Below are 12,607 nucleotides of genomic sequence, written 5' to 3' on the forward strand. Positions count from 1 at the left end.
GCAGGCCGCCGTACTGCGCCTGCGCGCCGCGGGGCACGCTGGCAGTTGTAGTCCCACAAGGCCCCCAGCAACACCGAGAGGAACGGCGGCCCGGCCGCCCCCACGTAACGCTGCGCTTCTCGAACGAGAGCAACGGCTGCGCAGAGCAGGCAGCACGAGAACAGCAACAGCGTAGGGGCCCGCGAAAAGGTAGCTGGGATAGTGGGTTTTTGTACTTACAGCGTTTTTGGCATCTGGGGCAGCCCAGGTGGAAAATAACTCTTCCCTATGTGCCGTCACAGCAGCAACAAACATTCTTCTTTCCTCCTTAGAGCAGAAGGAAAGAAAGCTTTGCTCAACTTTTCCCTAGAAGCCCAAAGTATGAATAACAGTTCGGAGCCATGGATCCAGCTTCAGCATTGTAAAATAGAAGTGCCAAAGGTACAACCCCTACTATGCATTTATTTAAAAATTGACTTTAGTGGTACAAATAGGAAAATAATGGAGTCATTGGTACATCTTGACTACGTCTGCATTTGAGCATCAGTAAGAGGAATTGTTACAACACAGTTTAATCAGCAGATGTTCTCCTTTCGTATTTTAAAACCCAGTGCCTAGCCGAGAGGCACCGTCTGGACACAAGGCTGGGAGGAGATGCAGATTCAGAGTAGCAGCTGCCGAAAGATAACACTGAGCACCTCATTAGAACTGTCACTTCCATTGCTTTATGCAACAAGAAAAAAAACAAGTGACCTGTAAGGCACTGACCAAGCAGAGCTAACCTTCATGCGGCAGTCTGAGCTGAAGCCGCTATTCTTACAGAAGCTTGTCCTTCCCTCTGTCCTTCAGCGAGATGCTCCAGAAATAACTAGTATATCACTCTTCTTTACTGCCTCCTTACTACATTGGTCAGCACCACAGGGACACTCCACAGGTTAGGAAGAGCTTAAAAAAAAAAAAAAAAAAAAAGGAAGAAGTATTTAAGTGCCACTCCAAATTCTGCTAAGAGATTCACTGCTTTCCTACTGGACAGTGAACCAATAAATTCCTTTCCCCTTTCTTTACTATTTGCAATAGTGTAAGTTACATGGATTGTGGCTGGCTTAGACCAAAAGAGCAGTGAATTTAGGTAGGCATGCTGAGAACCAATCATGATGCCAGTAAGTCTGAGCACTTACAGATTAGCTTTATCAGCTATATTCTGGTCAGATGAAATAACAGACAAATGCCCAAGTGAAGAATTCAATGTATATTTATTATTCACAGTTAATTACTATCTACCAAATGCTGCTGCAGAGTTAAAGGATTAAGTACATAGGCCTTTTTTTATTTAAACACTGATTTTTTTTTTTTTAATATATATACACACACAAGACATATGTCTGCAAGGTTGCATGATATACACCAATTCCAAAATAAGGAAACAATCAAATGGTCCAGGTATAGAATGCCATAGATTCTTCTTCCAATCACTTTATGAAGAAGGAAGAAAGTGAGTGACAGCTAGCAAAGAGAGGGGGAGAAAGTAATGCTCTACAGGATAGCTCTCTCTTTAATCTGCTGGAAAATTAAAGTGTAAGGCAGAGTTTGTCTCAGAAATAAAACATAACATTTAGTACAAAAAAGGCACCCTCCAACAAGCGACTGCCTGTACTTAGGCAGGACAGGAGAAGCTCTCCACTGCAGCTTCTGGATTCGTTGTTGGAGTGAAGGGATCCAGCCAAGTAGCTCTCAAAAGGAAAAATAACACAACTGAAGATTGGCACAGGGAGTAATGCAGTTTGATTTCTTTCTATCCAATTCAATGTCACACTGCTCTGGTGAAAAAGCAAATGGCCACAATGAAGGCCATTATTGGAAAAGGTGGGAATTACAGTCATCACACAGCCTGGTGTGAATGGGGAGTCTAACAGTAACACTGACCTGAAGAGGGAGGAGAAACTGGAGAACAGTGATGCCAACCCCACTTTTCAAGAGCAACACAACTGCAAATAACTCCCTTATCCAGGCAAAAGAGACAGGCTGATTACATGCATCACATAGAAACATTCACTAATAGCATAAAATGTTTTCAAGCACTGTTTCTTGGAGGTTTTTCTGCATTATAATTTTCCATCAACGGAATGTACATTTTGTAGGACATCTCAGGGCTACTCTTTCTCAAATTCCCTACATAACCTTCCCTTCCCCAAATATTCTTCCTCATTTTCCCTGGTCATGTTTTTCCCCTTTCTCTTAAATCTTTTGAGGCTTCTGGTTTCAGCTTCCCATGTTTGAGCAGCCCAAGCTGCCAAGGAATGCCTTTTTTTTTTTTTTTTCCCCTGTAACAAGGAAAGTCAAAGAACAAGTCAAATCTTTAGAACAAAGCTCCATCTCTATAGATTTTTTTCAGGTATCCATTGACAAAGCCACCCTTCCTTTACACCTTCCATCCAGAAGTATTTATTTACACATAGGCAGAAAAAAAGGCCCTCTGAAAAGCTCTGGACTGTCCTTTTAACTTAAAAAATAATAAAAAAAAACAAGGGAAAGGCACTATGGAAAAAATTACAGAATGTGCTCAACCGTACACAGTTAAGAAAAGAAACAAAAAGACTATCAGCACAGCAATAACAAACTTCGGTTGTAGTTTGGAGTTTCTGAAAGCAACTCTGTGACTCAAACAAAAAAAGAAATCCACAACTCTTCTCCCTTCCTCAGCTTGGAAGCTGCTGAGCTTCAGAAGAAAGTGACAAAGGAGAAGAGACAAAAATTAGAGCAATACCTCATCTTTCTCAGGCAAGAGCAGCTGAATGCTGAAGGCAAGAGCAGAGACTTTTTAAATTATTATTATTTTTTTTTTTTTAAAGGCAGGACTGTGTATTTGGTTTTCCTCTCATGTCCCTTCATGACAAATAAACCATTTGCAGAGAGAAAATACCAGCAGAGTTTCTCCCTTTTCCTTTAACTGCATGGCTACAATTTTAAATGGCATTAAAACTTCATGCCTGGACAGAGGACAAGGGGAAACATTAAGTAAATGAAAGGGAGTAACCCAGGAGCAGCTGAGGAAATTCTTTTTTTTTTTTTTTTTGTTTTGTTTTGTTTTGTTTTCTTTTGTTTTTTCCTCTTTTTTGATAAGTTTTGGTGTGTAAGTTGAACTCTTCCCTCCCCCCCACCCCCTTCAGCCCCTGAAGTTCCACACTGTGAAGGAGGATCACCTCACGGTGAAAGGTGACTCAGGTTTTATCGCCGTGTGATTTTAGGTCACTGGCTGCAGTTAGGCTCTGTATGTAATTACTGTTTCTCTTGTTTCTTTAAATAATCTGTAATATTTATCTCTAGATGTTCCGGTTCACTGGGGTCACATAGTTGCGTGGAAACATGCCCGTCTGTCCGTGGCAGGCTCCCTTCCACCAGTTGGGGTCAGAATTGTCAAGGACTTGGATAAAGTCTCCGCGGCGGAAACCCAACTCTCCTTCCTCCTGGGGATCAAAATCAAACAGAGCTTGAACGTACGTTGGTTGCTGAAAATAAAGAAACAAAGATGTGTGGAATGAGAATCATCCTCAGCACTCAAGACATCTGCTTCCTCAAGCAAGATTTTAACTTATTCCAGATTTTAGAAGTGAACATTTGGGCTGTTTCATTTCCCTTACATCCAACCTTTATCATCTGTAGCAAGACAATTAAAAAGTATAGTCTACAGAAGGGAAAGAAAAAAACAAAAACCAGAAGTTATGGTTTAACCCAGCAGATGGCTAAGCATCACACACTCATTTGCTCACTCCTCCTCTTCCCAGGGGGGTGGGGGAGAGCGTCAAGAAAAAAAAAACAGTAGAACTCATTGGTTGAGATAAAACTGTTTAGTAAGACAGAAAAAGGAAGAAGAATAATAGTTAATGACTATGTATATGTGAATGCATAACAAGTGATGCACAAGCAGTTGCTCACCACCTGCCAATCGATATCTTCTCTGCCTGGAGGATCCCAAGCAGAAGAAGAAAGAGATGAACGCCCACCCCTTTTCTTCCACGTGATATCATATGGTACGGAATACCCCTTTGGCCAGTTTAAGTCAGCTGTCCTGGTTCTGTCCCCTCTCATTTCCTCGGACCCCCTGTGCCTCCTAGTTCGCTGTGCATCCCCTTATTGGTAGGACAGTAGGAGAAACCAAGAAAACTGAAGTGTCCTTGGCTCTGTACAGCACTGCTCAGCAACAACTGGAAACACTGGTGTGTTATTAACATTGTTTTTGTTTTCAGGGGGAAAAAAAAAAAACAAAACACACAGAACCCTACTAGATACTGTGAAGTAAAACAACTCTGTCTCAGCTGAAACTAAGACAACAGGTTTCTGTGAAAGTGCAAAATAAAACCAGATGCCACAGATGTTCTAGTATTTATCTTCCAGTGTCCAAAACTTACTACAAACTCCATACTCCGCTGAATTATGATGGTTTTTTTGCTCATTTGCCCTGCTACATCAAATGACAACATTAATATTACTGATCTACCTAGCCACTGTAATACACAAAATTCCTCTGCAGAATTGGATGTTGGTGTTCTGTACGTTTCCTTTAAGCCGCTCCAGTATTAGAAAGTTTTGCTATAGAGTGTGTGTGTTTTGTCACCAAATGCTTCTATTCCTACAGAGAAGTTACACATTCATTTAAAAATGCATTTGCATTCTTAAAACATGGAGTCTAGAAAGGTATCTTCATGCTGCTTACTGTTTTCAAACAGCTCTTTTCCCATTCTCTGTTCACCATTAACTAAACAGCACAGAGCCATATGTTAATTCAGATGAACTGTGGCAAAGGCTGACAGCATCCAAAGAGCAGTACAAGTTTCCACATCTCTTCAAGATGGAACTAGAATACTGCATACAGAAGCAGTTATATCCAACCTAACATTTTGTATGTCCTGGGAAACGAAACAAAAAGACAGACACAACCTGACACTTAGCAGTAGTTTTTCAGTTCCTTTTTACATTTGCCAAGTTTAAAACATATGCTACTACCTGTAGCCACTTCTTCAGGCAAGACCACTACTAAAATTTCACTGCTATTGAGGAGTACAGTTCTGGCTCCCAACCAGTACAAAACCGTGCTTTCTTACTGTATCCTAAACTAGAAGTAAACATGTTCGTAACTCACAGGAATTGGATTATCTTACTTCAACAGTGCCCATAAACATTAACACAAGCCAACTATTCAAGCAACAACACCGCCAGAAATGAATACTAGGAGTTTTAGCAGGTAGACTGTGCACAAGCATCCAGATTATTTTCCAGTATACTGGCAGCAAGATCCAAAAATAAACTCCCACAGGCAAAAAAGTCAGTTTTTCTCCATCCCCATTCATATAACCTAAGATGCAATCCCAGTTCAAACTGTGATTGCAATAGTTTAAATATGCTCTGAAGAAACGGTTCTCTTACCTGTGGCACCTGTTCAATATCCCGTAGAAATATTTGCTGGTTCCTGGAGACAGACGTGGATCTGTGATAATCTACCAGCTCATTCAAAGAATTGAACTTCACCACCCAGAGGAAATACTTGCCAGCCCCATCTCTAAGCACCTTGAAGTGCTGCACATCATTTCCAAACCTGGGAGAAAAGAGCAAACAATGCAGAAAAGAACAGTCACCGAGCACTCTTCTAGAGCTGAAACTTAACAACAAAAAGACTATTCAGGACATAGTTGGTGACAATGATAATGCAGGTATCAACTGGTTGCTGTGAAGATGATATTTGAAAACTGTCTGGCAATCGTATATTACAGAAATCAGAAACCAGAGACAGAATTCAAATACTGAATTTATTTTGAAAAAAATTCTGCAAGCTTCACATGCACTCTTCTTAATAGTAGAGCTTCAGTTTAAAACCAGCTTTTCAAACCGCTCTGAAGCTGCACAAATTTGAGGTGGTTTAGTCAAGGATTTCTGGTGTTACAACACTCCAAGGCTATGTGCACAATGACAACTGCATCAGTGTATCACTACACTGCTAGTGTTAAAACACAGGCACTTCTTGATTCATGTATGCAGTCAGAGTTGCTGAAGCCTATGCACTGAATACTCAAAGGCCATGGACAACATGTGAGGTGTGAGGTCACAGTAAGGTAGGCACACCACAGTGCCCACCCACGCTACACATGCTTCAGTTCAGCTTTTCAAACACAGGAAACAAGCCAGCTTAGGTTCACACTACTCTTACTATGGACCTGTGACCTGTACTTCGCATAATCCCAGTCTCTCACTCACATGGTACCATTTCAATACAAAGGCACCAGTCCCAACAGTGGGAAAGTGCTGGGAAAAGAAGTGCCACAAGTGGGGCAGGATTGTCTCAAAGCTTGGACTCATGACTTATAAAAAAGGATGCCTTGCAAAACAGACAGATTTCTCCACTTCTATTTGTCTGACAAGTGATGGCATTCAATTGAAGTTACTTTTTCAACTATTTTATTCTACATAAAGTGCAACTCCAAAGAGGGCTATGAGGATTTTCCAGACGAACAGCATATTAGAATTTTTACTTTAGTCTGAAACAAAAACACTGAAAACTGGCAGGGAGTACATTCCCCACTTGGCATCAAGAGCTTCCACACCTCAGTTTAGAGTGCAGACACAGTCTACACAGCTAAAAGGCTACAAAGCTAACACGAAACGGTCAATGAGTACTGCCTTTGCTGTCTCCTCTTCAACCTGAGAGACTGTCATCATCTCAAATAAAAATAAAAATAAAATAAAATAAAATAAAAAAATAAAAAAAAAAATCACTGTTCAGGGGTGAGTGGAAGAATGCTTTTTCCAAATTAATCCACCAGAAAAAAGCAACATACTACCACCAGGTGGCAACACTAAGCTAACAAAGCAGGCAGGGCTACATTTAAAAACCTTAAGTTTCATGAAGGAAAGCAGTTCCTGCAATGGAGCTCCCTTACGTATCTCATATTCCAGCTCAGATTATTGTACCCAGCTGAAGTATAAACACTTCTCTAAAATGAGTAGTTTTAATTCAATTTTGTTGGCATTAATTAAGGCTGCTGTACAGGATGACAAAATCTTGGTACAGACCAAAGATGAGCCAAAAATACAGCAAACATGGAACTGTGCATGAATAAGATTCTAAAGAAAATCCTGTTCATTTCTGGAGGGAAAGGAGAAAGCTATAGAAAGTTAAGAAGGGCAAAAAAAATCAGCTGCTGAGGACGGAATTCCTTCCCTCTATGCTACCTTACATCCCATAGTCTTCCAAGTTTCTAATACCTCTATTTATAGTGGCTTATACTGAGCTGTGAGATAGTTAGACAAGGCTCACATGCTAACTACCAGGAATTGCTGCTGATTAAGAGCCAGCACTTCTAGAAAGGTTATACAAGGATGAGAACTGCTCCTCTCTACTTTACTGTTACTAGACTGAAATTCCCTGTTAAGAGAATGCATTTGAGAGAAATGGAAAATAATTTGTTTTCATAGCTCCATGTCCCAGTACTGGGTAACACAAATATCCCCAAAGGATGTGTCAAGCAGTCATGAAAAATATTTGAAAGTGTACTACCCAAAGATAGAGGAAAGAGTAATGACTTATGCTATGGAAGAGGAACAAAGAAGGACAGAAGGGAACATGCACATTTTAGGCAGTTCATAGTTGAAATGTTTAAGTTGAAATGAGGAGGAACAGGACCCACAAATTAACAAATAGTGTCTGAAAACACCTAAGTCAGACAGCAACACATCACCAACTCAGCCATGTAGGTTCATTACAGAACAGAGTATATTTGTACTTCCTCTTTAATAAGGACAAAAACCACATATCTGGTCTACCACACTGGAAGAATAGGTATGCTATCTGGATTATTGCTGCTCCTCAGTATCGATGATCACTTATCCAGGAGTCAAGATGAGCGTCAAGTGATTTCCACACAACTGTTTCAGGGCACTACTTACTTGACCGAGAGAGAGAAGTCCCCAGGAGCACTCTCACTCTCCCTGATAAGGAATGCACCATCATGTCTCTGTTTGCCTAGCATCTCTTCAGCCTTTGCCCGGGGAATTTTTCCAAAAAACCACCTGTGGAGTAAGCAAGGAAAAGGAAACAACAGAGAAAGTTAAGTTGAACTGCCTTATGGAAGAGCCCAACACAGGTAAACACGCTGAGGTGAAATGATTTCTAGCAGAAATGACTGAACTGGATGTATTTCATTGTAAATCTACTACAGGCTACCAAACTATGTAGCTTTTCACATTTTGTCCTAGCAACGAAGCTACCATGACTTGATGAGCACATGCTCACAACAGCCCTATTTCATCTAATTTAGGGAAGCAGAAATGTGCTGCTAAGAGTGAAATCCTTAATTTAAAGGATTTGTTTTCAGAAGGATAAAAAAAAAAAACAGTCTGCTCAAAATATGGTGTGTTGTTACCAGTTTTGCATCATACTCTACCTATATATGATTAACATATGCAACGTCACAAAAACTAACATCCACTGCTGCTTCACAGCAAAGTCCTACTTTGTGAGACTAAGACCATTCTGGGAGCTGGCTACAGTCTAGGACAAAGTTAAACTGTCTGTTAATGGTCTTCGTTGGATCTTAGTAACCAGACCCCATAACCTAAGGACAAACATTAATGCCTAGCTGGGGCAAGAAACTCAACTCCTAACATTTCCTCTGTTACTAAAGGATAACGTCTCAGGTCTAGACACAAACACACAAAATTTTAATTGCCTGAACTGTATGATGCCATCAATTTAGATATGAAAAAGCCCATGCATTTGGGGCTAGTCAGTACTTTACTTCTCCACAGAATCACAGAATCACCAAGGTTGAAAGAAACCTACACGATCACCCAGGTACAGCCATCCACTTATCGCCAATAGCTCTCACTAAACTATGGCCCTCAGCACAACATCCAAGCACTCCTTGAACACCTCCAGGGTCAGTGACTCCACCACCTCCCTGGGCAGCCTGTTCCAGCACCTAACCACTTTTTCCAGAAAAGCAGTATTTCCTAACATCCAGCCTGAATCTCCCCTGGCACAACTTGAGGCCATTCTCTCTAATCCTATCACTAGTTACACGAGGGAAGAGTATGATACAAAAGCATTTGTTTCACTATTATTGCTCAAAAATAATCACCGGGGAGAAATTACACACACTCCTTTATTACTTAGGCCTCCTAAGGAGAAGCCACTCGTGCCTTAGTCATTGCAGATGACACCGAGTTGGCAGGAAGTGTTCATCTGCCTAGGGATAAGAAGGTCCTACAGAGTGATCTGGACAGACTGGATAACTGGGCTGAGGCCAATGAGACAAAGTTCAACAAGATCACACACCGAGTCCTACACTTTGGCCACAACCAGGCAATGCTACAGGCTCAGGGCAGAGTAGCTGGAAGACCATGCAGAGGAAACAGACCTGGGGGTATCTGGTCAACATCTGGCTGAATAAGAGTAATCATGGTGCCCAGGAAGGCCAATGGCATCCTTGCTTTTATCAGAAGTAGCACAGCCAGCAGTAGCAGGAAAGTGATCATCACTGGTGTGGCTGCACCTTGAGTACTGAACTCAGTTTTGGACCTACCACTACATTAAAGACATCGAGGACCTGGAACATATCCAGAGAAGGGCAACAAAGCTGGTGAGGGGTGTGGACTGCAGGCCTTATGAGGAACAGCTGAGAGAGCTGGGACTAGTTTGGAAAACACAACCAGCGGTGAGGTTACTGCTCCCTACAACTACTTAAAGGGAAGTTGTGGTGAGGTGGGAGTGGGGTCTCTTCTTACATGTAACTATCAATAGGACAAGAGGGAACAGCCTCAAGTTGCACCAGGGGAGATTCAGATTTGACATTAGGAGATACTTCTTCTCCAGGAGAGTGGTCAGGTGCTGGAATGGGCTGCCCAGGGATGCGGTAGAGTCAGTTCTGTCACACTGAAACCTTAAAAAAAAAACAGAATTTCAGCTTTTGCAAAACAGAAGGGAAACACCGGGAGTTCACCTTCAGGTTTATTCAGAGACATCAAGTTGTAGAAACAAGATTGAGAACAAGTGAGGAAAGTTCCCTCAAGGTCTCTTTCATTATGACTGTTGAGTTGGGTGTGTAATTGAGCTCTAAAAAAGATGCTGAAAAAACTTGTTTTAGTAGTCTATTTTTTTTTTTTTGTCTTCTCCTTCTGTCAGGACAATCTGACAGCTTTCACATAAACAGTCATATGAAACAGCTGCAGCATGGAAGTCAAATCAGAACTTGACAGCTGCACATAAGTCAGCCATAGGCTGACCACCTGTACAGCACCAAGAGTGAACCTACATCAGGCAACTAAATCATTAGTGCCCACTAACATCCTGTGGTCACAGGATTCTCATCCCAATTTACATTTGTGTTTCCAGACTAACCCAAGCTTAAAGGCAAACAAGGGCTGAGCAGTAGGTCACATGATGTGGGAAAAACAGAACTATCTTCAGAACCAAAAAGCATAACTTTCAGTTCTGAGTAATGGATCACACAGGAGGGATGCACTTACCACAGTCTTTAACCACACAGATGATTGAAGTCAGAGAGTAGTACTAAACAGCTCCACTTAAAAGGTTTCACAGAATCACAGAATTGTAGGGGTTGGAAGGGACCTCCAGAGATCGAGTCCACCCACCCTGCCAAAGCAGGTTCCCTACAGCAGGTACTGCTTCTCACAGGGTAGGTTTTGGTACAGCAAAAAAATGGTCTCTGTTTCAGTGATAGTTTTGAAGCTTCTTTCTTAAGAGAAGTTAAAGCTTTTATGAAACCACGGTCTCCCTCTCAAAATAACAACAATCTCTAAAGCTAGAAAAAGACTGCAGTATTTGATAAGGCTCTTGGTACCTGAGATTATGGCAGAGCCAGCAGAGGAACATTACCTGTCTTATTGCACTGTACTGCCTCCAAAATTACCCAAGAGAAATCATTACGTGAAGGTCTTTCAGAGTTCCAATGTAGTATTTTGTTTTCCAGGATTTTGGCACAGTTGTCAAGACAAGAAAGCCCTGAATTTCACTTTTGCCAAATGTTACATAAAGCAAACTTTATCTTATGATTTTAGATATCCTGCCACAGTTTGTTTACAAAGTGTTTTAATTCTGTTCTCAAATAACTATCAGTTACTCACATACTACTTGTAAATGAAAGCCTCAGCTTAAAAAAAAAAAACCAACCCAAAACCTCACTCATCTCTGTAAAATAGAAATAAAATCTGGAAGAACTCAACAGAACTTCTATTAATCCTCTTGAAGCCTCAAAAACACACACTAGTTTTCCCCTCAATTGTGCTGGATTGTTATCAAGTATAACTATTATTTGATTAATGAAAGTAACATAATCAACAATATAAAATTTTCTGCCTACTGCTTCTAACGCTTCTTAGCTGAAGTAGGAAGATTAAGAGATCTTCCACAACCCATAAAACTCTACTGCAGTTTTATGACTTCATTGCAACATCAGTCACTCAAACAGCAGCAAAGACTGATTTTTAAACATAAAAAGATTTAGAGAAAGAAAACCCCACAGGTCAAAGAAAGTAATTTTGAAGAACTACTGCCCAATTACAGACATGAACACAAAGCACCAGAAATGTTCCGCACACGTTATCTTTGCTACAGAATGGTTCAGAAAATAAAAAACATAGCACATCCAAGAAACTGACATTCCGAGAGCTTCCTTTCTAAATGGCCAAACTTGATAATCCTTTCTAACACTCACCTCCAACTAGCTTTGTAATGTAGCTCATCCAGTTTGCACTGCAAAACCAAATGCAGCTATTACTTCTGATACTGCACTGCAAGAGGGAGATCTGTCAATTGGTACAATGCAAAGTTCATACCACATTCAGACTCCTTTCAATCAGCAGCTCAACAATTCTTTCGGCTTCACTTAACGCAACCATTTTAGCTTGGCTTCTTTCTTCCACATAAGTTACAGTTTTTGCAGAGTAAGATTTCAGCAATATCTTTATAAGCAGTTGATTAAGAATACAGACTTGGACACACCACAAGCCTGATCCAGGCCATTTCATAAACAGAAGTTCTTGCCCTGCACCCTTATAAGAAAAAAGGTAGCCCTATCCCCTGAACGGCACAGCTGAGCCTTCATAGGCAGCCTCCCTGCCCAGTTTCCTATAGCTGTCCACTGATTATCAGTACCTATATATACTTACACATTCTCTTTGTTAATTAACATGAGATTTGGATTAACCCTATAAAATCCAGGTGATCCAGCAGGTGACTATGATATGCTACATTTCCCTTTCAGTCTCATCTGCTAGCAGTTAAAAAGAAAATTGGAAGATTTACAGAATACAAGCAAAAATGAACACTGCGTAATACAAGAAATGGAGCTGGAGGATTTAAGTCTCAGATCCTTGGACAGGACTAACATTTAAAAGCATTTCCAGTTACTTTCCTTCTAAATTCTCTTGAAAAGTACTCACCTCCTTCCCACAACACTGATACCAGCCTAAGAAAAGGAACATTCTCTTTCTTACATGTGGCTGCAGTTTGTTTTTGTATTCCCTGCTGGACTACTTAGAGAGATCTGCATTACTGCTCAGTAAACATGACACTATGTAAACTTCTGCATAACCTCCCCAGGTTGTTAATGCAATAACA

The 12,607-nt window shown here is 40.9% G+C and overlaps 1 protein-coding gene across 1 annotated transcript in view; it reads right to left on the reverse strand.

Annotated features, from left to right (window-relative positions):
- Window positions 1-1,213: 1,213 nt before the first annotated feature.
- The window catches only part of GRB2 (growth factor receptor bound protein 2), a 37,717-nt gene continuing 26,323 nt past the window's right edge, over window positions 1,214-12,607 (reverse strand). The window contains exons 4-6 of the mRNA XM_042832795.1: window positions 7,915-8,037; window positions 5,401-5,569; window positions 1,214-3,485 (exon numbers count right to left, since the gene is read on the reverse strand). Of these exons, the coding sequence (XP_042688729.1) occupies window positions 3,300-3,485; window positions 5,401-5,569; window positions 7,915-8,037 (478 nt within the window). The 3' untranslated portion in view covers window positions 1,214-3,299. The remainder of the gene's footprint in view (window positions 3,486-5,400; window positions 5,570-7,914; window positions 8,038-12,607) is intronic.

Source organism: Centrocercus urophasianus, unplaced genomic scaffold, assembly GCF_019232065.1.
Source record: "Centrocercus urophasianus isolate 14NV4802_14NV808 unplaced genomic scaffold, USGS_Curo_1.0 seq_40, whole genome shotgun sequence".
NCBI lineage: Eukaryota > Metazoa > Chordata > Aves > Galliformes > Phasianidae > Centrocercus > Centrocercus urophasianus.